The 26,820-nt window shown below is 47.8% G+C and overlaps 1 protein-coding gene across 3 annotated transcripts in view; it reads left to right on the top strand.

Moving 5' to 3' along the window:
• LOC137541627 (WD repeat domain phosphoinositide-interacting protein 1-like) overlaps positions 1–25,255 on the top strand; it is a 38,623-nt gene extending 13,368 nt beyond the window's left edge. For 2 of the 3 annotated variants that reach the window (XM_068263023.1, XM_068263025.1), the window contains exons 5-13: positions 3,223–3,320; positions 5,386–5,478; positions 5,552–5,622; positions 11,039–11,146; positions 14,270–14,431; positions 14,509–14,616; positions 18,725–18,840; positions 18,914–19,014; positions 24,935–25,253. In XM_068263023.1, coding sequence (XP_068119124.1) covers positions 3,223–3,320; positions 5,386–5,478; positions 5,552–5,622; positions 11,039–11,146; positions 14,270–14,431; positions 14,509–14,616; positions 18,725–18,840; positions 18,914–19,014; positions 24,935–24,976 — 899 coding nt within the window. In that variant the 3' untranslated portion in view covers positions 24,977–25,253. Of the gene's footprint in view, positions 1–3,222; positions 3,321–5,385; positions 5,479–5,551; positions 5,623–11,038; positions 11,147–14,269; positions 14,432–14,508; positions 14,617–18,724; positions 18,841–18,913; positions 19,015–20,646 lie in introns of all 3 variants that reach the window. The other variant, XM_068263024.1, reaches the window with a different exon arrangement.
• The last annotated feature ends 1,565 nt before the right edge of the window (positions 25,256–26,820 follow it).

The following is a 26,820-nucleotide window of genomic DNA, read 5'->3' as shown; positions in this document are numbered from 1 at the left end:
GAGAAGAGTGGAGGGGACACAGAGAGATGCGGAGGGGGACAGAGAAGAGTGGAGGGGACACGGAGAAAAGCAGAGGGGGGCAGAGATGAGTGGAGGCGACACGATTACAAAAAGAGGGGAAAAGAGAAGAGTGGAGGGTGACACGGAGAGACGCAGAGGTGGACAGAAACGAGTGTAGGGGATGCAGAGTGATACAGAGATGATCAGAGGGACGGGGAGAGACGCGGAGGGGGACAGAGATGATCAGAGGAACATGGAAGGGGACAGAGATGAGCAGAGGGGAAAGGGAGAGACGCGGAGGGAGATAGAGATGAGCAGAGGGAAAAGGGAGAGACGCGGAGGGAGATAGAGATGAGCAGAGGGGAAAGGGAGAGACGCGGAGGGAGATAGAGATGAGCAGAGGGGAAAGGGAGAGACGCGGAGGGAGATAGAGATGAGCAGAGATGTTTTTATTCTTGTTGGTGCCTCTGTTCAAAAATTTGCATCTAGTTCTGGAGGGGTGTATCCCCATATCCTTCCTTTCTACAGAGAGCGACTTAAAGCGGATCCGAGATGAAAAACTAACTATAACAAGTAACTTGACTATATATCTTAGCTAAAATGTAGATAGTTTACACAGCAAATCTAGCTGCAAACAGCTTCAACGGGATATGATTATCTCAGATCCACTTTAACCTGAGTGGGGTCGGTTCCTAATTCTCCCCACCTGCCTTGATAGTGGTTGCCTGTGTGGTAATCTGTGTTTGTGAGTATAACCCTTGCTACTTTATCTATAATTTTACAATTAACTTAAATACTATACCATATTGGACTCTCGGTTTCCTATCTTCATTTTTAATTGGCTACAATCACTTGGCCAGTTTGGAAGTTAGCCAGGGAAGTTGAGACGTAGCCAGACTTGGGGTTCTGGCCGCTGCAAAGAAAAAAAAAAGATACTTTATTGTCCATTGAGCTCTTAGGGGGCCTAAGAGCTCAATGGACAATAATGTATCTTTTTTTTTCACACTGCAGGCGTTTCCATCCGGGTTTCGGAGGAGGTTTTTGCAGGTGGCCGACACGCACGACATCAGAAAGTGCATAGAGTGCACTGTCTGATGTTCACACTGCATGCGTTCTGGACCAGTGCGGTCCGGGAACGCATGCTGCACACATTTTTTCCAGAAACGCGCGGCTGACCCATTTACTTCAGTGAATGGGATCAGCCATGCAACGCATACAAACGTGGATGGCGTGCGTTCATATGCCTTGCGTTCCGAATGCACGGCCGTCCGCGTTTGCTAATGTGAATAGGGCCTTAGCAGTCCAGAGTTGTGAAAAACCTGTGAAACATGAGGACACCATAGGCAATAAGATACAGTAACATCCCTAGATGAACATAGTGTTTATAAGAATTGTACCCAATGCCCTGCTATGCCCTCTAGAGGGAGCTGTCAGCCCTCAGACATCTCCAGGGATGCCAGTCTTTAGCGGTGACATTACAGTTTGGCTTAGTTACATAGACCTTTCTCATAATGCATGCAAGAATGCATACAGCATTTGTTTGTGTGTTCCAAGTGTTTTACCGGGGAAATAAAAACATGCATTAACCCCTAATGCACTGAATTCTGGGAGAAACGTCAAAACTGCCTGCACTGATTTCTATTGTCAGTCATGGAAGTTGGTTATGGCTGCGCATATTTCTTGTTTTTCACCAGTGCCTGAATAGTGCTTCTTGCAGTCACATGAATGCCCTTAAAGAAAACCTGAACTTAAAATTAAACGTCAAAATAAACATACACAAGTCATACTTACCTCCTGCATAGTCTACTCCTCAATCTCTTTCTCCTTTTCCGCATCCTGTTTGTCCACTGTGATCAAGAGAATTTTCCTTCCTCCATTTTGAAAATTGCCATTACCCCATAACAGCTTCCTGGTCAGCACAGTGTTAAACTGTAACATTGCCCACTTGAGCCATAGGGAAACATGGACACATCAGTTCTCCTCTCTGCTGTAACTGACAGCAACTGATATATTTCAGTTCTGACAAAATATTTTCAGAACTGGAAGGGATTATTGTCAGAAGAAAATATTGAGCTTCTGAGAGGAACTGATGGCAAGGTAACTATGTAATGTTCATTGGAAGTTACCTCATGTGTTTATTTTAAATAATTTTACTCAGTACAGGTTCCCTTTAAAAGTAACACCTTAAAATGACTTGTGTGTACCGTCACACTTTGGACGAATGAAAATTTTAGGCAAGAAAGTTTTAAGGACCAACAAATTCAGCATTTAAACACTGGGAACGCACCCATGTAAAGTAGGCCTAGACAATTGCATACTACATTTTCTGTATCATGACAAAAGAAGTAGAAGATGCTGGCACTGCTACAAAACACTGCCTTTATTTAAAACTTGTTGTTACATGGTAAGTGCAAAAGTGCAATGTCCATAAGCTGGATAAAAAATAAACATACCGGTAGATGGAGAGGTGGCACAAGTGGTAGCGGTGGGTGCTGGGTGTAACAGCAAGGTTTGAATAAAGGCAGTGTTTTGTAGCAGTGCCTGGATTTTCTACTTCTTTTGACATGTTGCAGCTCTATGTACACTAGAGCACCCTACGCTAACCAACTAAGAGAGGAAGCACATATAAGCCACCCTTGCCTGAACAACCGTCTTGCTATACACTGTAGTGCCAACCTGCTGCTACTACTCAAACTACCGTATTTTTCGGACTATAAGACGCTCCTGACCATAAGATGCAGTCAGGTTTAGAGGACAAAAACCAGGGGGAAAATATATGCTAAACTTGGTGCATCCATGGTGAAGGGGCATCTTGTGGATTATGCCCCCTTTGTACCTCTTGTGTCTCCCTGTGTTCTACTCTGTCCCTCATGTGTCCACCTGTGTCCACCTCTGTACTCCTTTGTGTCCCCATGTGGCCTCCTCTGCATGGGCACAAGTCAGGAACTCCCTGCATTTGGACTATAAGATGATGTGACTTTATTTCCCCCACTTTTGGGGGAGAAAAAGTGAGTCTTATAGTCCAAAAAATACAGTAAATTTTCTGTATGTAGCATTTACTTAATTTTAAAGGGAACCTGTAGTGAGAGGGATATGGAGGCGGCCATATTTATTTCCTTTAAAACATTGTGTGTTTAGGCGATAGAAGGGTGTTGTGAGATGTCAGGAATGAGCCTACTCAGTCTTATAATTTTCAGTGACTGTTCCACCTTCACCCTACAGGTCTCTGCGCGCTTTCCATTAACCATTCCAACTCCTACCTGGCGTATCCTGGAAGCAGTACAAGTGGTGAAATCGCAGTGTATGATGCCAATGTGCTGGTAAGCGATGTCTGCATAGTGTTCAGTAGGACTACCGTAGTAACCCTACTGAACACAGAGCACCTCTTTGTGGATTGCTTTCTGAAAGTCTGTATGATTTCTAACACTGTGAAGCCTGGGCTCCCATCAGACGCGTAAGTGGAAACGTGCAGGCATGGCTCATGGCATGGGCGCCATGCCTGCCACCCGCTGCCTGCACTACTCAAACCTCAGATCAGGGCGACCGGACCGGAGAGGCGGAGAGAGGCAGAGCAGTGCACATGTGACCCGCAGGATGCGAACACTTCGTTAATCACTTCTGCGTGTAAAGTGTATGGGTCCGGGCGGGTACTGTGCACGCTGCTTTGCCTCTTTCCACCTCTCTGGTCCCCCTGACCTGAGGCCTGTAAGTAGTGCAGGCAGCCCCCAGCCATGCAAAGCGCCCAGCAAACCCCCCAGCCATGAAAAGCGCCCAGCAGGGCAAAGGCCCAGTCCTGTAAAGCAAAGTGCCCAGCAAAGCAAAGCACCCAGCCCTGCAAAGCAAAGCACCCTGCAAGGCAAAGCACCCATCTTTTTTAATTGTTTATCAATACAGGGGAAAGGTGCTTGAGGGGGGGGGGGGGGGCACAATTTCATTGTTTGCCATAGGCGCCATATTACCCAGATACGCCTATGGCTCCCATCATCTCCTATACTTCTGCAGAACACAGCAAGGTACCTTGCTGAATAATAGTTGCCTGGTGCTCTATTAACCACTTGAGGACCCACCCTTTACCCCCCCTTAAGGACCAGCGTTATTTTTTGTGATCTGTGCTGGGTGGGCTCTGCAGCCCCCAGCACAGATCAGGTTTCATGCAGAGCGATCAGATCGCCCCCCTTTTTTCCCCCCTATGGGGATGATGTGCAGGGGGGTCTGATCGCTCCTGCGTGCAGGCTAGTTGCGGGGGGGGGCACCTCAAAGCCCCCCTCCGCGGCGACATTCACCCCCCTCCCTCTCCTACCTCTCCCCCCGGTGATCCGGGCTGCACAGGACGCTATCCGTCCTGTGCAGCCAGTGACAGGACGTCCCCTGTCACATGGAGGCGATCCCCGGCCGCTGATTGGCCGGGGATCGCCGATCTGCCTTACGGCGCTGCTGCGCAGCAGCGCCGTACAATGTAAACAAAGCGGATTATTTCCGCTTGTGTTTACATTTAGCCTGCGAGCCGCCATCGGCGGCCCGCAGGCTATTCACGGAGCCCCCCGCCGTGAATTGACAGGAAGCAGCCGCTTGCGCAAGCGGCTGCTTCCTGATTAATCAGCCTGCAGCTGGCGACGCAATACTGCGTCGCTGGTCCTGCAGCTGCCACTTTGCCGACGCACGGAATAAGCGTGCGGTCGTCAAGTGGTTAAGACTGCTACACCAGCTGATTTTTCCTGGTGTTGGTCATGAGACCCCCTGACTGCAGAGGACTTGTCACAGCATTGGAATGTGCATTAGTGAGTACGGAGCCGCCCGTCTTCAGAAGCACTCGGGGATGTGATTGCTTCCGAGGGCAGCCCGAGTGCTTCCAAGGGTGCCCCGAGTGCCTCTGTGGACTCCCGGAGGCGACAGATTTGAACGGTGGACAGCGCTGGAACCAGGACACCCTGAGAGGGTCGGAAAGGCTCTGTAGGATCCAGAGCCTTCCCTCTCCACAGGTGAGTATGTGACTTTTTGTTTTCACTACAGATTTGCTTTAATTTAAAGTGGATCTATAGTGAGTAGAGATAGGGATGAACTGGTGGCTGTTCTGCCTCCCATGTGATCTCTTCTCTATGTCCCTCCTTTTATGTGATCACATTCCATGCAATCACTTTTCCATATGCTACCACCTATGTGGTCATTACTGCTTACCCTGCCCCTGTGTGATCACTTGTACAATAGCTTCTGCAAATCTTCCTCCAATGTGATCGTCTCCATGTTCCTCCCCATGTGATTTCTTCTACTGGTCCCTCCACTAATTGATCATTTGTCCATACCTTGCCTTCCATATGGTCTATTCTCCATATTCTCCATATTATCCCCCATTGCAGGAAAGTTATTTGCTGCTGCTTTTCCTTGCAGAAAATGGAATGTTCCATTCCTGCCCATGACAGTCCTCTTGCTGCCATCGCCTTCAGCCCCTCTGGGACCAAACTGGCCAGCGCTTCTGAGAAGGTGAGACTAGTGCACCTCCCACATTACACTGCCTCACTCTATGGTAGCACTAATAGAAAGATTCCTCTTACAGGGCACAGTGATCCGCGTCTTCTCCATCCCCGATGGACAGAAGCTGTACGAGTTCCGCAGAGGAATGAAGAGGTCAGAGAACCTGCTATACTCCACCCTGATCTGCACTTACCCTTTACTCCCCTCTGGTCTGTCCACTCTGCATGCACCCACTACTCCACCCTGATCTGCACACACCCACTACTCCACCCTGATCTGCACACACCCACTACTCCACCCTGATCTGCACACACCCACTACTCCACCCTGATCTGCACTTACCCACTACTCCGCCCTGATCTGCACTTACCCTTTACTCCCCTCTGGTCTGTCCACTCTGCATGCACCCACTACTCCACCCTGATCTGCACACACCCACTACTCCACCCTGATCTGCACACACCCACTACTCCACCCTGATCTGCACACACCCACTACTCCACCCTGATCTGCACACATCCACTACTCCACCCTGATCTGCCCACACCCACTACTCCACCCTGATCTGCACACATCCACTACTCCACCCTGATCTGCCCACACCCACTACTCCACCCTGATCTGCCCACACCCACTACTCCACCCTGATCTGCACACATCCACTACTCCATCCTGAACTGCACACATCCACTACTCCACTCTGATCTGTATACACCCACTACTCCATCCTGAACTGCACACATCCACTACTCCACTCTGATCTGTATACACCCACTACTCCACCCTGATCTGCACACATCCACTACTCCACTCTGATCTGTATACACCCACTACTCCACCCTGATCTACACACATCCACTACTCCACTCTGATCTGCACACACCCACTATTCCACCCTGATCTGCACTTACCCTGTACTCCCCTCTGGTCTGTCCACTCTGCATGCACCCACTACTCCACCCTGATCTGCACACACCCACTACTCCACCCTGATCTGCACACACCCACTACTCCACCCTGATCTGCACACACCCACTACTCCACCCTGATCTGCACACACCCACTACTCCACTCTGATCTGTACACATCCACTACTCCACCCTGATCTGCCCACACCCACTACTCCACCCTGATCTGCACACATCCACTACTCCATCCTGAACTGCACACATCCACTACTCCACTCTGATCTGTATACACCCACTACTCCACCCTGATCTGCACACATCCACTACTCCACTCTGATCTGTATACACCCACTACTCCACCCTGATCTGCACACATCCACTACTCCACTCTGATCTGCACACACCCACTACTCCACCCTGATCTGCACTTACCCTGTACTCCCCTCTGGTCTGTCCACTCTGCACACACCCACTACTCCACTTTGATCTGCACATACCCACTACTCCACTCTGATCTGTAAACACCCACTACTCCACCGTAATCTGTACACACTCACTACACCTTGATCTGCACACACCGACTACTCCACCCTGATCTGCACACATCCACTACTCCACCCTGATCTGCACACACCGACTACTCCACCCTGATCTGCACACATCCACTACCCCACTCTGATCTGCACACACCGACTACTCCACCCTGATCTGCACACATCCACTACTCCACTCTGATCTGCACACACCCACTACTTCACCCTGATCTGCACACACCCACTACTCCACCCTGATCTGCACACACCCACTACTCCACCCTGATCTGCACACACCCACTACTCCGCCCTGATCTGCACACACCCACTACTCCACCCTGATCTGCACACATCCACTACTCCATCCTGAACTGCACACATCCACTACTCCACTCTGATCTGTATACACCCACTACTCCACCCTGATCTGCACACATCCACTACTCCACTCTGATCTGTATACACCCACTACTCCACCCTGATCTGCACACACCCACTACTCCACCCTGATCTGCACTTACCCTGTACTCCCCTCTGGTCTGTCCACTCTGCACACACCCACTACTCCACCCTGATCTGCACATACCCACTACTCCACTCTGATCTGTAAACACCCACTACTCCACCGTAATCTGTACACACTCACTACACCTTGATCTGCACACACCGACTACTCCACCCTGATCTGCACACATCCACTACTCCACCCTGATCTGCACACACCCACTACTCCACCCTGATCTGCACACACCGACTACTCCACCCTGATCTGCACACATCCACTACTCCACTCTGATCTGCACACACCCACTACTCCACCCTGATCTGTACACATCCACTACTCCACTCTGATCTGCACACACCCACTACTCCACCCTGATCTGCACACATCCACTACTCCACCCTGATCTGCACACATCCACTACTCCACCCTGATCTGCACACACCCACTACTCCACCCTGATTTGCACACACCGACTACTCCACCCTGATCTGCACACACCGACTACTCCACCCTGATCTGCACACACCGACTACTCCACCCTGATCTGCACACACCGATTACTCCACCCTGATCTGCACACACCGATTACTCCACCCTGATCTGCACACACCGACTACTCCACCCTGATCTGCACACATCCACTACTCCACTCTGATCTGCACACACCCGCTACTTCACCCTGATCTGCACACACCCACTACTCCACCCTGATCTGCACACACCCACTACTCCACTCTGATCTCTACACATCCACTACTCCACCCTGATCTGCACACACCCACTACTCCACCCCGATCTGCACACATCCACTACTCCATCCTGAACTGCACACATCCACTACTCCACTCTGATCTGTATACACCCACTACTCCACCCTGATCTGCACACATCCACTACTCCACTCTGATCTGTATACACCCACTACTCCACCCTGATCTGCACACATCCACTACTCCACTCTGATCTGCACACACCCACTACTCCACCCTGATCTGCACTTACCCTGTACTCCCCTCTGGTCTGTCCACTCTGCACACACCCACTACTTCACCCTGATCTGTACACATCCACTACTCCACTCTGATCTGTATACACCCACTACTCCACCCTAATATGCCCACATCCACTACTCCACCCTGATCTGCACACATCCACTACTCCATCCTGAACTGCACACATCCACTACTCCACTCTGATCTGTATACACCCACTACTCCACCCTGATCTGCACACATCCACTACTCCACTCTGATCTGCACACACCCACTACTCCACCCTGATCTGCACTTACCCTGTACTCCCCTCTGGTCTGTCCACTCTGCACACACCCACTACTCCACCCTGATCTGCACACACCCACTACTCCACCCTGATCTGCACACATCCACTACTCCACCCTGATCTGCACACATCCACTACTCCACCCTGATCTGCACACATCCACTACTCCACCCTGATCTGCACACATCCACTACTCCACTCTGATCTGCACACACCCACTACTTCACCCTGATCTGCACACACCGACTACTCCACCCTGATCTGCACACATCCACTACTCCACTCTGATCTGCACACACCCACTACTTCACCCTGATCTGCACACACCGACTACTCCACCCTGATCTGTACACATCCACTACTCCACTCTGATCTGCACACGCCCACTAGTCCACCCTGATCTGCACACACCCACTACTCCACCCTGATCTGCACACACCCACTACTCCACCCCGATCTGCATACACCCACTACTCCACCCTGATCTGTACTCGCCCACTACTCCACCCTGATCTGCCCACATCCACTACTCCACTCTGATCTGCACACATCCACTACTCCACCCTGATCTGTACTCGCCCACTACTCCACCCTGATCTGCACACATCCACTACTCCACCCTGATCTGTACTCGCCCACTACTCCACCCTGATCTGCACACATCCACTACTCCACTCTGATCTGCACACATCCACTACTCCACTCTGATCTGCACACACCCACTACTCCACCCTGGTCTGCACACACCCACTACTCCACCCCGATCTGTACACATCCACTACTCCACTCTGATCTGCACACATCCACTACTCCACTCTGACCTGCACACACCACCCACTACTCCACCCTGATCTGCACACACCCACTACTCCACCCTAATCTGTACACCTCTACTACTCCACTCTGATCTGCACACACCCACTACTCCACCCTGATCTGTACACACCCACTACTCCACTCTGATCTGAATACACCCACTACTCCACCCTGATCTGTACACACCCACTACTCCACTCTGATCTGCACACACCCATTACCCAACCCTGATCTGCACACACCCACTACTCCACCCTGATCTGCACACACCCACTACTCCACCCCGATCTGTACACACCCACTACTCCACCCTGGTCTGCACACACCCACTACTCCACCCTAATCTGTACACACCCACTACTCCACCCTGGTCTGCACACATCCACTACTCCACCCTGATCTGCACACACCCACTACTCCACCCTGATCTGCACACACCCCCTCCTCCACCCTTACCTTTACACACCTACTAGAGCCCCCTCATGTGTACACCCCCAATACTGCCCTGTGATCTGTGAACATCCACTACTCCCCCCTGGTCTGCATTCACACCTCACTCCCCCTGATCTGCATACACCCATCACTCCACCCTAATGTGTATGCTTTCTGATCCTTACATCTCCCGACCCTCCATGCTGACCTGTCCTCACCTCCTGAAATTTGTATCCACCTCTTTACCTGTCTCCTCCTTTTTATCCTGTCTCCTCTGACTTTACTTTTCTTCACCCTCTGAAACGATCTCCATTCCCTGCACTTTTCTCCAGTTCCTTTATGATGTGGCTGATTCTTTAGGGCAGGGGTGTTAAACTCCATCACCTAAGGGGCCAAAATCTAAAACCTAGTCTAAGCAGCGGACCAAATTGTTTATTGAACAGTCTCATACTAAGTGGCATAACTATAGTGACCATGGGGTGGTCTGCTCCTCCTCCTTCTGTAGAGCAGCGCAGTGGAGCAGTTTAATATTTACCTGGTTCAGGTCTTCTCCGATCTTCCTGGACAGTCGCACGCTCTATGCAGCCATCCTCTGGCTCCTGAGGCATGTCACGTTATTGGGAGAAGGAGGTATGCAGCTTAGCGTGTGTGACTTCCAGGAAGAACAGAAGAAATACAACACACCACTGGAGCAGGTAGATATTACATTGCAACACAACAGCGCTATTCTGCTGTGTGCAGGAGATGGTGTTTGGTAGAAGGTATGTATGTCTTTTACAAGCCACATAGGGGCTTAGAGGTATAGATCCCAGGAGGGAGGGGTCCTGTGGGCTGTTGCTGCACCCCGGCTCAAACTGACAATGTTTCAATCAGAAACACTATCACCGGTGTGCTCCACTGGATGGGAAGTATGCTGTTCTTTTACTGTTTACAATTATGTACATTTGAAGCTCTGGAGGGCCAAATAAAATGGCAAGGAGGGCCACTTCCGGCCTGCGGGCCTTGTGTTTGACACCTGTGCTTTAGAGTGTTACGTGGGCATTTATAAAAACAAATGATGTGATTGGCTGATGTAGACCTCTCTGTTGTTGCAGGTATGTCAGTATCAGCTCTCTAGCCTTCAGTATGGATTGCCAGTTCTTGTGTGTGTCCAGCAATACTGAGACCGTTCACATATTCCGCCTGGAGACTCTGCCGGAACGGTGAGTACTCTCCTCCAGGATAGTGTGTACTCCTAGCCTCCATATCCCTCTCACTTCCGCTGTCCTGTAAAGAGAACCCGAGGTGGCTTATAAGAATCCTATTAGCACACAGAGGCTGGGTCTGCATATAATGCCCAGCCTTTGTTGCTATACTGTTTCCCCTCCAGACCCCCCCTGCGCTCTGCTGTCCCCCATAAATCAAATGCAGTGCTAGCAACATCTCTAGCCGGCTGTTTACATCTGCACTGTCACTCTCGGGGAGCGGCGACATAGAGGAGGCGGAGGGAGCGGCGAGAGTGTCAGTGCAGATGTAAACAGCTGGCTAGCAATGTCGCTAGCACGGTGTTTGATTTATGGGGAGCAAGCAGAGCACAGGGGGGAGACTGGGGAAACAGTATAGCAACAGAGGCTGGGCATTATATGCAGACCCAGCCTCTGTGTGCTAATAGGATTCTTACAAGCCACCTTGTGTTACCACCTTGGGAACTCCAGCCTAAAGAAACATACTGTCATTAAGTTACATTAGTTATGTTAATTAAAATAGATAGGTAATATAATCTCTTACCCACCCTGTTTTATAAGAACAGGCAAATGTTTGATTTCATGATGGCAGCCATCTTTTTGGTTGAAAGGAGGTGACAGGGAGCATGAGGCACAGTTCCAACTGTCCTGTGTCCTGAGCACCTCTCCCAGTTGCTAGGCAACGTGAATAACAACATAGGAAATCCCAGCATGCTCTGCACAGCATCAGGGAAAAAAAGCCCGGGCTTTTTTTCTTTGATGGGTGGAGCTTAGCTAAAAATGCAGCTAAAAATGATGCTTTGGTAAGAAAAACAAAGTTCTGATGCTGTGAAACGGTTAAAGAAACACCAAGCCTTTTCAGTTCTGCTGAGTAGATTTTTAGTCCGGAGGTTCACTTTAAGCATGACAACCAAATTTGTAATATCTCGTGTTCCCGTAAAAAAAAAAAAAAAAAAAAAAAAATGAGTGGCACTGTATGGAGGAATCCACATTGAGCAATTCATTCCTATATAAAAAAAAATTTCCATTTACAATGCATTCATCTGCCCAGTTTAATGTGCAGTGTTTGTCAATTGTGCAGGTAACAAAGATCTACTTGTTCTAAAGAAGGTGTTCTATGGCGCCCTCTCCGTCTTCCAACCAGCAGTCCACCACCTCCTCTGGGTCAGGAAAGAAATGGGATTTATTACCACCCATAACATTTTAATTTTGCAGGGTTTCCTAGGGCCCATTTCTGCTGCTGCTCTTAGAACAATGTCTTCATCCAGTAATTTAATATTTTGGAAATTAAAGTTTGCATCAATTTTTTGGGCTGTGCTCAACTACAAATGCAATGGTTTTTCTCTGCTGAATAAATGAACAAGCAGCTTTTTGGTAGCTCTTTCAGGGAACTTACCTTCAGCCTGCCATCCTGCTATTGGCATGGTACTTGTTCTCATAATCTTCTTGTTTTGTAATTTGCTGATGGCTCGTGTCAGCAGGCATAGGATGGACAGTGTGGTCTGGGTTACTGATCCTTATTGCACACCCAGGGAGATTTTGTAAATATTTTTTTAAGAAAACAGATGTTAAGTCTTTTTCTGTTTTTGTTGTCCTACTCCTTGCAAGGCTTGATTGGCATGCTGCCATTGCTTCATTTACTTGCCCAAGATCTGCAGGAGTGAGGCCATGAGCTGGAGTACTCGGGAAAGGAGTTCTGGCCTTACCACCTGTATCCACAGAATTTCACCACCAGTCCTCTAGAGCATTGGAAAATTGCTGCTGGGCTTTGTCGGATGTTGGCAAGTTTATGGTGCAGTGATACCTATTTCTGAAGTCACTCGCCAGCCTCAGGAACAGGCTGAATGGAAACTCCATAGGTGAACATCTTGTACGTCTGCAGAAATAGGATAAGAACAAAGGCACCAAGAAGGATGTTTAAAATGGTAACTTTTATTCTCTTAGCGCTGGGCACCTCCTAGACAGAGTTAACCCAGCGCTAACAGACTACAATGTAGTTGCTCCATTATTGTCTGAAGAAGCGGGTTCTAACTGCAAAACGTGTCAAAAAGCGGAGTATTCTCCAACAAGGATGGTACCGTTTTTCTGGAACCAGACCATTTGTGTAAACTGTTTTAGAGTATTTAATACTCCTTGGTGCCTGTTTTTACCGTATTTCTGCACTACTGTTTGTCCACGCTTGGTGGAGGGGTGTCACCCCTTGCTTGCTTCCAGCTACTACAGAGAGTGACTTTTTATCCCAAGTGGGGTCGGTTTATTCTCCCCACCTGTCTACACATTGGTTACCTTTGTGGTAAGCCAGATTTGTATTACTCTATTGCTAAACACCTATCATTTTATCTGCCAAAACGACCCCATAGTGGGCTCTGGGTCAGAGCATCTAATATTAGTTGTTGTTGGTCAGTGATTTAATAAAGTATTAGAGGAACAGGATCAGCAGGGCAGCCAGGCAACTGTCAATGCTTAAAAGAAAATAAAAAATGTCAGGCTTTATACCTTTCACACTACGGGGTGATTTTTAATTAGGAAACGCTGAGTGCATTCACTACCTGGAGGGAATCACAGCTCCCCTTTTTCTCTTGTGGTTGGTTGGTGCACTGATCGTTCTGTTTTGTGACTGTGCCAGTCAGAGGAGGCAATGAAAAAGGATAACTGGGTCTCAACCTGTTGTTTTTTTTGTTTTTGCAATTATAGCATTTGTTTTATTCACACCATAGTAGCAAAAAAAACACAACGTTTCAGGCACAAGGCTGGCCTTTATTTGTTGGCCCTTTAATAGTTGGTCTCTCTTTACCTAATTAAGCATGTGTCCACCCTCCTTTGGGGGTGTGTTTTAACTTTTCATTTGATCTATATGTGAGCTCTGGCTTTGTTTGGTAACACTTGATAAAGGCCTTGTGGCCAAAACGTTGTCTGTTTTTTGCTACTAAGGTGTGGATAAAACAAATGCTATAATTGCAAAATATCCAGGTTGAGACCCAGTTATCCTTTTTCACTGATGTGCTTTCTCACACCCTTGGTGGATCCGGATGGTCACTGGTGGACTCCTTGGATTGTGAATTTTCAGCAGTTTGAGCCTGTGGACTTTTGCTTTTGTCTCAGGTCAGAGGAGGCATCTACTTGGAGTGGTTACATGGGGAAAATGTTCATGGCGGCATCAAACTACCTCCCTACTCAGGTGTCGGACATGATGAACCAGGACCGGGCCTTCGCCACCGTGCGCCTTCCCTTCTCTGGACACAAGAACGCCTGCGCTCTGGTGATGTGAGTACACATAACACATGCAAGACTTCTATGCTATGATTAGCCAATACATCGTAACTAGTTCTACTTGTATTCAGAATTCAGAAACTTCCTCGTCTGCTAGTGGCCTCATCCAATGCGCATCTGTACATCTATAACGTGGACCCGCAGGATGGCGGAGAGTGTGTCCTTATACGGAAACACAGGTAATGATGGCTGCTGTATGAATTAGTGTTACGTTATGTATTGTACACTAAAACCATTAATTGGCCCTTCTGGCACCTCCAGAACATGATTCCCCACTCTCTGGGGCAACCATGATGGGGCCGATGTCTGGAGCTGGTGACTGAGGCTGGGTTTGGTTGGTATGTGGGGATGGCGTCTGGAGCAGGTGGCAGTAGTTGATGCATGGGGCTCGTATCTGGGACTGGTACTTGGGGATGGCATTGGGTTGGTATACGAGGCTGAGTCTAGGGCAGGTGTGCTATCTGGAACAGGCGACTGCTGCCTATGACTGGGGTTGGTGTTAAGATGGTTGATGTCTGGGAAAGTGGTCTACAACTGGTGTATAGAAATGGTGTGCCGGGCAGGTGTCTGGTGTTGAGTATTGCTGGTGTCTGTGAGGTTAGTGTCTGGGCCAACTGTCTATGGCTTATGTCTGATGCTGTTGCTGGATTGGAATGCAGGGTTGATGTCAAGCTGGTGTCTGTTGCTGTTGTCGGGTACTAGCATCTGGGATAGATGTCTGGTGTCGGTATCCTCAGTTGGTGTCTGAGACAGGCATCTGCAGCAATTGTTTCAATCAGTATTCGGTTGGTATGCCAAAGTCTGGAGTCAGTATCTAGGGAAGGTGTCTGTGACTATGCCTCACACGAACTCCCATTACACTGGGCTTCACTCTACCTCTGTGACTTTAAGCCTCACACTACCTGTGTGGCACTATGTCTTACATGAGCTCTGTGAGTTTAGGCCTTACACTAACTCTGGGACACCAGGCCCCACAGTAACCTTCACAACAAGTCTGTGAAACTAACACTGGCTCACACTTCAGGTCCAACACCATCTCCTATACTCTCCTACAGTAACCCTTACATTATCTTACACTACCCCTAACACCCCTTACACTGCCTCTCACTTTGTATTCCCTGGAGTAAGTGCACATGCTTTATCATAATTGGAGACAGTTCAGGCTTCTAGGGCGGTGGACCTTACAAGATGAAATAAAGCCTCTGCCCATGTATTCTCTATGCATTTTGTATGACATTATGAAATTTAAGATGTCATATAACACACTTGTCAGAACAAACGTTCCTCTGCTTCCCCTCTGGCTTTTAAATCCAGTGTCACTTGTTACTTCATAGTTGTTCTACCCTTCCCATGCTGTTGACTGTTTTGATTTGGCAAATTGTTGGTTTCTTTAACAAAAAACAAGGACAAGGTTTTTATCCATATGGTTTTTATCCATATTTTTTTCCACTGCAAAGAGGACACATTTCATTTCTTCATGGCCTTTATTTATTTATCCATGAAGTCTACATGTGGCTTTTTTAGATAGTTCTTCACTCAAACATTGCGTCCATGAAGCAGAAGGAATTTGGGGTAATCATGGACAATGGGCAGTACTAGCTGTTGCTTCTACAGCCATAGAACACTCTCTCCGATTCACCATATATAATAATGGTTTGAAGTAGTAAAAAACAGATGGAGCAGCAACCTTGCTCTTAGGCCCCATTCACACTTGCGTTCTGTCACGAAAACGGACCGGATCCGCATCAGAGCCGGACCTGATACGCATGGGAGCCGTACGGCACCTATCCGCATGCGATGCGGATCCGGTCCGTTTGCATGCGTATTTCTTGCGGTGTGAACGCGGCTGCCATGCGGATCCGGGGGAAAAAAAAAATAACAAAAGTACCGAAACTTGTTGGGGTCTGCAGAAGGTGCACCTGGTGCACCTGTAGAATCAGGTCCTCCGCTGTAGGCCTCACCTCCACCTCCGACATACTGCCAAACAGCTCCAGCACGTAAGTCACTGCTGCTCCACTGCTGCCCATGTGTCCCCATCCGAAATGGCCGCTAGAATCCGCATAGGAAGTGGGGTAGAACGTCAGGTGTTTGCATCCTGTGTGTTCTGTGCTTTCCGTTCCCCATAGGTTTCCACATCCGCATGGTGCAGACAGGATCCGTTCCGGGTACGTGGGCCGGATGAGCCGGACCCAAAAAATAGCGCATGTTGGAAAAGCCTCCGGAGTCCGGATCCGATCCAGCTCCGGAGTGTACGGAACGTACGCGTGTGAACGTCTGCATAGCCTTTGCATTGCTATGCGGAACGTACGTTCCGTTTGTACAGTATAAGGTCTGGATCCGATCAGGCGGATCCGGACAGGGAACGCTAATGTGAACCAGGCCTTAGGATTTATTAATGGAAAGCAGATACAGGCATACCAGATAGGCAAAAGAGGTTACAATACCGGCCTTACAGCCGTTTCGCGGTAATACCGCTTCTTCAGAGATCAAGTTAGTATCTGCTTTCCATTAATAAATCCTAAGAGCAAGGTTGGTGCTCCGTCTGTTTTCTACTACTACAAATTGGATATGGTGTTAATGTGAGCACAGCCTGAAAGAATCGGTGAGCAGTTTACCTACATCAGCCATACATTGTGGTGTTGACTATCTTGTCTACATCTACGAACTTTAAATTAATTAATAATGGTATGGTAATGGATACCGCCCCCTTGCCATTAGTAGTGTGGTGGCTGGAAGGTGTAATGGTAAAGGGCTCTGCCTCTGACACAGGAGACCAGGGTTCGAATCTCGGCTCTGCCTGTTCAGTAAGCCAGCACCTATGCAGTAGGAGACCTTAGGCAAGTCTCCCTAACACTACTACTGCCTATAGAGCGCGCCCTAGTGGCTGCTGCTCTGGCGCTTTGAGTCCGCCAGGAGAAAAGCACGATATAAATGTTATTTGCAGAGGGCCCAACCGTCCCGATCTCGTCGGGACTGTCACGATTTGGGGAGGCTCTCCCGCTGTCACGGTATGAGCCCCCCAAGTCCCGGCGGCGCCAGCCGCGCCTAAGTGATATGCGGGATGCCGGCCATAGCATTACTACCTCCCTCCCTCCTTCCCTTGAGATCTGCCCCCCCTGTGTCCCCGTTAGCAGAGTGCGCAGCGAGCGGAGCGGGCTGTCATTACCTGCGTCCATGCACGCATACCGATGTCCGGCTTCACTCTGCTTCCTGTGACGTCACAGGAAGCAGGAGAAAGACATCGGTATGCGTGCATGGACGGAGGTAAGATGACAGCCCGCTCCGCTCGCTGCGCACTCTAACGGGGACACGGGGGCAGATCTCAAGGGAGGGAGGGAGGGAGGGAGGTAGTAATGATATGGCCGCATCCCGCATACCACGCGTGGCTGGCGCCTCGATCATTTTTTGGCACCCATCCTCACCCTCCTCCCCACCCACGGGCACCCTTACCCTCCTCCCCACCCACGGGCAGGGTGTATGAGGGTATATTTAATAAAAAAAAAAGAATAAGGGCATAAATATTAATAAAAAAAAATATTAAAAAAAACGATGGTAGGTGTGTCTTGGGGGTGTGGTTAGGGGTGTGGCCAGTGTCCCGGTTTCTTAGTTTAAAATGTTGGGAGGTATGTATTTGTTTTGTCTAGTACCAGTAGAATTGCCATGGCAATTTTAGCGCTGCTTTGTGCCTCAGGCCCTTGGTCTCTTAACTCTTTACAAGACCTGGCAGCCTTGTTATGTCCGTTTCCAGTGTCACAATCTGTATCTGGACCAGGCAGCTTATTCTAAGTACCTGATTCCTCAAACATCTAGTTTGACACCTATTAAATCCATGGGCTGTGTTTCTCTTGCCTTGTGTGGTGGTGTGTGCATTTGTTACCACTTTTCTGCCCAACAAGTTGTGTGGGAAGGTTCTGCAAGCATCCATGAGGCCACCTGTATTTTAGCTGGCTTCACTTTTTCATTCGTTCCAGTTTTCCTAGCTTGTGGGGTCTGCTCTGTAGCATCCTCAGTGATCACTCTGTGTTCACTACAAGAGTGATGAGGATCAACTATCCTATAATTTTCCATCTTCTTTTTAAAATGACTTTTCAGCATGTCACAATTAAAAAACTACCAGAAGTAGTAGAAAAGTACTATCACGATGGTTTTGTGTATTTTCTTGCCTGCTGGAGGTTTAAAAAACATTTTATTGATAAGATGTGAAAATATCAACTTGGAGAAAAAGTGAATTCCATATGGGCCAAATTGGCCAATGTCTCTAGCTGCTACTATCTGTTCTCTTTGCAGCTTGCTGGATTGCGGAAAGTCCGATGTGGAAAGAGAGGGACCAGCAGAGAATGTGGCACCCGCTTCTTATGCTGCCACAGTAGCCAGGCCTAGCAATGTGCCCTCCACCGTCACAGGTGAGAACGTCTCCTGGCAAAGCCTGCTCACGTTACGAGACATCCTATTAACCCGTTTTCTGTGTCTTCTCAGGTTATTCTGAAGATGGTGGATCCCTGCGTGGTGAGCTTCTTCCAGAACATGAGTTTGCAGTTGGACCAGTTCGGCTGGACGATGAGAAAGAATTTCCTCCTGTGAGCATTCAGGGTCCCTGAGAACATCCGGGGGGTGACAGTGCCATTTATTACTTTCCAAGACATGGAACCGTTGGCCTGGACCAAACCATGCACTTTATGCAAAGAAAACAGAAAGTATTGAGTGCCGCCTTATGCTGGAACTGAACCATGGATCCTTATGTGAGGGTCATTATTGGCCTGTCTCATTTAGAATTGTATTAGGAGGTGCCTTGAGACATTGTACAGAGATATGAACTCTGTGTAACATATATTGGTCGGCTGAAACTCTGACCTTTATTCTATTCCCTCTTCTTATAAGACTATGCTGTTATAGGTCAATTTCTACAGTTGAGTAGTATTCTTTTAATTATATCAGCGTTCACTTTTGCCAGATTCAGCAATCTTTAATGCTGGCTCAGCAGCGTGGTGCTGTTTGTAGGGAGCTGAAATTTAGGGGATGCATGGTGCGGGATTGTAGGCGGTGCAGGGTGTGTAATTCTAGCGGTTGCAGGGTGTGCAATTGTGCGGTGGTGGTTTTGTAGACAGTGCATAGACTGTGTAGCGTGAAAGGTGTCTATGGGGATGTGGTGGTAGAGAGTACCTATTATTTGGGAGTGGGCTGGTGTTACAGAGGTCTAGTGGGTAGACTGTTGTGTTTGCGAGGGGCGGGTGTTAGAGAGTGGTATTCATGGGGTAGGGGGGTTGGGAGTTTTGTTTTATGAGTGAGTTAATTTTTATAGGGGGTACGTATTGGGTGGTAGAGACTGGTGCCTTTTAGGGAGGTGTAAAAGAGACAGGTGGTTATGGAGGAGGGGGTAGAGAGGGATTTATATGGAGTAGGTTGGTAACGTGTTTGCAGGGGGTTGGGTCGTAGAGAGTGGTTTATGGGTGTGTGTGTGTGGGTTGGTAGTATGTTTGCAGTGGGTTTGTTTGTAGAAAATGGGGGGTGGGGTGTTGTGGATGGGGGTGTGTGGTTAAGAGGTAGAGAGGTTTTTCTGAGTGGTGTGGCAGCGTATTTGCAGGGAGTTGTGTTGCAGAGAATGGCGCGGGGGGAAGGGTGGTCTCTGTGAGTGAGTGGGCTGGTAGTTAGTGTGTTTATGGGGGTTGGGTGATAGAGAGTGGAGTTTTCTAGGGCAGGATACTAAGTGTGTTCTGCAAGAGTGTGTGTGTGTTGGGGGGGGGGGGGGGGATTGCGGAGACAGACAGGTAGAGAGTGTTTTTTAGGTGGTTATGGGTGTGTTGGTAGATAGTGTTTTTGAGTGGTGTTCTCAGGGGGTGAGATGGCAGAGCATGCAGGAGGAGAGTTGGAGGGTCCTGCTACTAAAGTAAAAGATGAGCTTCTGCCTCTCTTGTGTCACTGACCCAGAATCAGTATGCAGATCAGGTAGTCTCCCTCCAATGGCTGCATACTTCTTCCTGGTGTGACTCAGGCACAATCCTACAGAGAGATAGATAGCTGGGAAACGGGCATTTTTCAAAATGGTAGCCGTGTCTGCCCCCACCTTATTCCCACTTTAGGTAAAGCTTATAGATACAGAGCTTTCTTTCTTCTCCTCTGCCTTCGCATAAAGTAAATAGAGCTTATTTTAGGGATAAGAACATTCCAATTATTATTTTTTGGCTAAACGTGCTGTTATATGACCCCAGCAGAGCTTCTCCAGTGCACCAGAGCACCTCTTTCCTTCCCATTGATTGCTGCTTTTCAATCAGCCCGATAAGGTAGGTATGTAAGCACAGTGACAGGAGATAAGCACACAAAAAAAGTGTATATATAGAATATGTGCCTCTGACTTGCTCCATTCAGAGTCCTCGTCCAGGCAGCACAGGACATGCTATGGGTACAGTGGTTTGTGAACTAGGCTGCAGAATATAGTATTGATAGGCTAATGGATGTCAGCTGACAGCTACCCTGCCCTCTGTCTGTGACTGATGTTACCCTTTAAGGGCTGCTACTGTTTTTTGTTTCACTCTGTAGTTTAGTTTTCATCTACAGACCATCTGCTGGTCTCTAAATTACTCCCATCTCCTCAGAGCATCTAATATCTTCCTCCAGTAGAGACAGTCAATGACTTGCTGAATTGGACCAGTACCAAGCTGCACAAAATTAACATAAAGCTTAAAGGACAACTGAAGTGCGAGGGATATGGAGGCTGCCATATTTATCTCCTTTTAAACAATGCAGATCGCCTGGCTGTCCTACTTATCCTCTGCCTCTAATACTTTTAGCCATAGACCCTGAACAAGCATGCATGCATATCAGATGTTTGACTGGAGTCTGATTGGATTAGCTGTAGGCTTGTTTCAGGTGTGTGATTCAGACACTACCGATGCATGAAAGAACAGCAGGACAGCCAGGCAACTGCTATTTTTTAAAAGGAAATAAATATGGCAGCCTCCATATCCCTCTCAGTTTAGGTGTCTTTTACATCAACTCTATATTATTAGCATCTCAATGAGCGTCCCTACTCCCCAGTATTTCATTAGCTTGTTCTGCCTATTAGTTTTCTCTCCAGATCTCGTTGGCCAGTTGCTGCTCAACATGTTTCCAGCTGTTGCACCTGACTAGAGCCTGAAGGTGGTGCTGTAGCGACACCTACAGGCAGCATTTGTGTACTGTTCTGGGTGATGATTACAGGCAGATTTTATACCAGCCATGAAACCAGTGGCCCTAAACCTGGAGGATGAATTCTATCTCTCTCCACTGGGAAAATAGGCCACGAGATTCGCTCACTGCCAAAAAGTTTTCCCATTATTGTGACAAGCCGCTTGCTGCGCTTTTTACAGAATCTCTTTAACTGCTCACAGATCTTTCCCCTGTCCCTTCCTGCTCTTACTTGGAAGCTGAAGCTGGCATACGAGACTTCCTGCTGCCTGCTCCGCCTACCCAGAGAAACTGTTAAGGTAGCCATACGCTGGTCGATTTGCCATTAGATCGACCAACTGACAGATCCCTATCTGATCGAATCTGATCAGAGAGAGATCGTATGGCTACCTTTACTGCAAACAGATTGTGAATCGATTTCAGCCTGAAACCGATCACAATCTGTTGAGCTGCTCCTGCCACCTGTCTCAAACCCCCCCGTATACATTACCTGAAGCTGGCTCCCGGGTCCTCTTCTCCGCGCTGCACCGCATCCCAGCGTACACTGTGTCACTCCGAACGCCCTCTATTTGAACTTCCTAGTCACTGGAGTGACACAGGGAGTTAATGTATGCTGGGATGGAAGCAGGAACAGAGCGGTGCAGCGCGGAGAAGATGCCCGGGAGCCAGCGTCAGGTAATGTATACCTGATCGGATCGGCTAGCGACGCGCTCCCTACCCGCGGGCGATCGACGGTAATTTCCCGCACGGTGCGATCGACGGACCGATCCGATTTCGGGAGGAAATCGGATCGGCGGGTGCGTTTAGCGCGAACGATTGGCAGCAGATTCGATCCCGGTGATCGAATCTGCTGTCGAAACGGCGGCAAATCGAGCCAGTGTATGGCCAGCTTTAAACTTTCAGACATACAATTACACCACTATGGAGGTTTATTGTACTAGCACTAATGTAGAATCGCGACTGGAAACTTACACTATGGTACTATAGTGCCCAGAAACATTCAGTGCTGGTCTGTGCTGCAATCCTATTGGGTCCTAGTACTGGGTTCAGGCACCAGGTGATGCTGGCTGATGCACACTACAGGACCACTGTCCCCTACTAATGTACTGTAGGATGTGGAATCATGCAGTGCTGGTCTGTGCTGCAATCCTATTGGGTCCTAGTACTGGGTTCAGGCACCAGGTGATGCTGGCTGATGCACACTACAGGACCACTGTTCCCTACTAATGTACTGTAGGATATGGAATCATGCAGTGCTGGTCTGTGCAGCAATATTGTTGAGTCATGGTATCTTCAGGCACTAGATGATGCTGGCTGATGCACACTACAGGACCACTGTCCCCTACTAATGTACTGTGGGATGTGGAATCATGCAGTGCTGGTCTGTGCTGCAATCCTATTGGGTCCTAGTACTGGGTTCCGGCACCAGGTGATGCTGGCTCATGCACACTACAGGACCACTGTCCCCTACTAATGTACTGTAGGATATGGAATCATGCAGTGCTGGTCTGTGCAGCAATATTGTTGAGTCATGGGGCCTGATTCACAAAGTGGTGCAAACACTTTGCGCGCCTGTGAAAAGCCCTTTATCACGCCTAAACTTAGTTCAGGCGTGATCTCTAGTAACTCGCGTGAAGCTCTATGGGGCTTTGCGCGCAGGAGCTTCGCGCGATCAGCAGCACAAAGCGGTGATAACTCTGCTAGTGCAAAGGTTATCACGCCTAAAGTCTTTTAGGCCTGATAACTGAGTTATCACCGCTTTGTGAATCAGGTCCATGGTATCTTCAGGCACTAGATGATGCTGGCTGATGCGCACTACAGGACCACTGTTCCCATACTCTAATGTTCACAGTGCTGGTCTGTGCTGCAATAGTATTGGGAACTGGTATGTTCAGGTAACGGATGCTAGAAATAACAGAGAATCCATGCTCTTCACCTTGAGCTTGGACATTTAAATGTGTAAGAAAACAGCAAAATCAATAAACCCTCTGCACACTCACATGCAAATGAAAATCAATACAGCTAAGTCAGGGTTTTATTTCTCCTAGGAGATAATTTTTCATTTTCAATTTAAAATAACTGTCCAGCACTTTTCAACGAAAAAAGTAGTTGAAAAAGTAATATCAAAATAATTTTGAGTATTTTCTTGCTTGCTGGTGGCTTAAAAGGCATTTTATTGTCAAGTTTAAAAATAACTTGGAGAAAACTAAGCAGTTAAAGTAAATTGCATACGGGCCGGGTCTTTGTTACATTCTCTTGTGTAGTCACACTGTACAGAGGTTGCCGAGGTTTGTATGTGTCTTAATTCTAGCCCTATAACACAGTTATTGCAAACTGTGAATACGCAAGAGAATGTATTCTTTTCTAACAAAGACTTTTAACTTAGCTGCAGGGATAGCATTGTCCCTGCATGAATGATTTGCATGTGAGTGTGCAGAGGGTTCATTGATTTGAATGGATAATGCTAACTGGTACAAATATGCCACTGTAATGTCTGTGGCCCTGATGAGGTTGGGATGTTAGTGTGGGTGTGGGGTTAATCTTGGGGATAGTTACTACAGTATTTGGATAGAGGTGACTGTTGAGAATATGGTAAAGATTAATGTTAGTGTTAGGCAGTGGCAATATTTCATACTGCACAAGTGCCCGACTTAGGGCCCAAACAAGGCCAGCAAATATACTCCCCTTCTGATGATTCCCCCGCCAATCAGGGCCAGGCAATACTGCCTAATGCTAAACCGTGATACCTCAAAGCTGGATGCTTAAGTTTCCAGTTTTTATCTAAAAAGCCAGTTCTGAAGCAGAATCAGGTTTGAGAGGAACTCCAACTCAACCCCACAGTACAGATTTCCCTGTCCACCATGTTGGCACTGGGACACCACACCATAACCATAGTGTGACAGCTGGTCTATGGGTTTCACTCGCTGCTTGTCTCCAAGCAGGTCTTCTGACACCTGGAGACCATCAAGTCTACCAGGAAAGAGAACCCTATTTCTTGCTTTTACCTAGATGAGCACAGTGTTTTTAATGGGTAGGGATTTCTCAGTGAATAGAGCACACTGGCAGGTTATCCTGTGCTATACTTACGGTACACTCAGCTCTAGGACTTCTCTGTTCAACTCATTCCATTCTTTTACCTGTCTTGACTTCCAGACCACATGGGGGCGCTGCTCAGTGTTACATGTATGTGAACTCTTGTTCTGTCTTACAGAGCAAGCGGTGCTGCATTCTCGCTGCCATGTTGTCTTTTTTTTTTTGTATGTTTGAGTTTACAGCTTTATTTATAACACACCCTGCATACCAGAGAATAAGGTGGTTTTGTCTTGATTTTGGTAGATAAGTTTGTGCCGCGGAGGTCAGAGAGATGACATGCCATGACCAGACGCCATGGAACAGAATCACAGGTGTAGAAAGGACACTAAAATGGAGCACGGGTAACCGTATTGTATTCACAAGCGAGAGGGTGTGTTATAGATACACTGTATAGTTGCCATATTTATCGTTTTATAAAAATGCTTCTTCCTAATTTATGCCATTTACATGTATAAATGTTCATACATAAGCTTATCATAAATGTTTAAATAATATAAGTATTACTTTACTAATATTTACAAAATGTAGTGTACAAACAAAATGCAATATAAAAAAAAAAATATATGCAATTAATAAAAACTCTACATCATGTTGTCTGTGTGCTTATAATATACAGTGCTAGACCCCATGACAGCCTGGTCCCTCCTCCTTCAGAGGTGAGTATGTACAGCTTGTGTCTCCACCTCCCACACTGGGCAGATTTCCCTAGGTCCCTCCTCCTTCAGAGGTGAGTATGTACAGCTTGTGTCTCCGCCTCCCACACTGGGCAGATTTCCCTAGGTCCCTCCTCCTTCAGAGGTGAGTATGTACAGCTTGTGTCTCCGCCTCCCACACTGGGCAGATTTCCCTAGGTCCCTCCTCCTTCAGAGGTGAGTATGTACAGCTTGTGTCTCCGCCTCCCACACTGGGCAGATTTCCCTAGGTCCCTCCTCCTTCAGAGGTGAGTATGTACAGCTTGTGTCTCCGCCTCCCACACTGGGCAGATTTTCCTCGGTTCCTCCTCCTTCAGAGGTGAGAATGTACAGCTTGTGTCTCTGCCTCCCACACTGGGCAGATTTCCCTAGTCATGCAAAAACAAATTTACTCCGGGCCTCTACACGTGCATATACAAAACTTTATTGGTGGCATACAAAATTGGCAATAATATTAAAGTGGATCCGAGATAAACTTTTACTCATTGCATAATTATGTTCCTTTCATATAGTTTATAGGGCATTCCTCAAGCCAAATACTTATAAACTAAAAAGTTTCGCCCACAACTCCTTTTGTGCCTTGGCACTGTAGCAAGGGCTTATGGGAGCTCAGTCTGGGCAGGAGGAGGAGGTTACTAGCCATAGATTTCAGAGGCAGAGGAGAGGAGGAGAGGGGACTGAATTTACACACAGGCAAGCTGATAGCCTCTCCAGCCCTCAGCCTGTGACAATGTGACAAACAGAACATGGCTGCCCTCATTGTATCACAGGAATAAATAATCATAAACTGTTGATGCTGTCTGCAGCTGGATATGCTGTGTAAACGATCTAAACTTTAGATAAGATATATAGACAAGTTACTTGTTATAGTTAGTTTTTCATCTCCGATCCGCTTTAAGCAACCCCCTAAAAAACTACCCCTATAAAAACAATGATCAGAACAATCAGAGCGCTATTCCTCCTTCACCCACCGTCACTGTGATGATTCTGACATCAACGATCACCTAGCTCTCACCTGTGCCAATCGGATGTTCCATCAATCACAAACTGATTTCTGTGGGCCCACCACCGACGCAAAGACGTCTTTGGGCCCACAGACGTCAGTTTGTGATTGATGGAACATCCGATTGGCATAGGCGAGAGCTGGGTGATCGTTGATGTCAGAATCATCACAGTGACGGTGAGTAAAGGAGGAATAGCGCTCTGATTGTTCTGATCATTGTTTTTATAGGGGTAGTTTTTTAGGGGGTTGCTTAATATTATTGGTAATTTTGTATGCCACCAATAAAGTTTTGTATATGCAGGTGTAGAGGCCCAGAGTAAATTTGTTTTTGCATGTATCACTGAGTAACCTAGGTCTCTCCTCCAATATGGAGTAGTGTAATTATTCACACGTTGGCCACCCAATTTTGTAATTGTTGTTGAGATTTGTCTCTG

The sequence above is a fragment of the Hyperolius riggenbachi genome, chromosome 12 (genome assembly GCF_040937935.1).
Source record: "Hyperolius riggenbachi isolate aHypRig1 chromosome 12, aHypRig1.pri, whole genome shotgun sequence".
NCBI lineage: Eukaryota > Metazoa > Chordata > Amphibia > Anura > Hyperoliidae > Hyperolius > Hyperolius riggenbachi.
The sequence above is the reverse complement of the archived record's forward strand: the minus strand, read 5'-3'. Positions and strand labels throughout refer to the sequence as shown.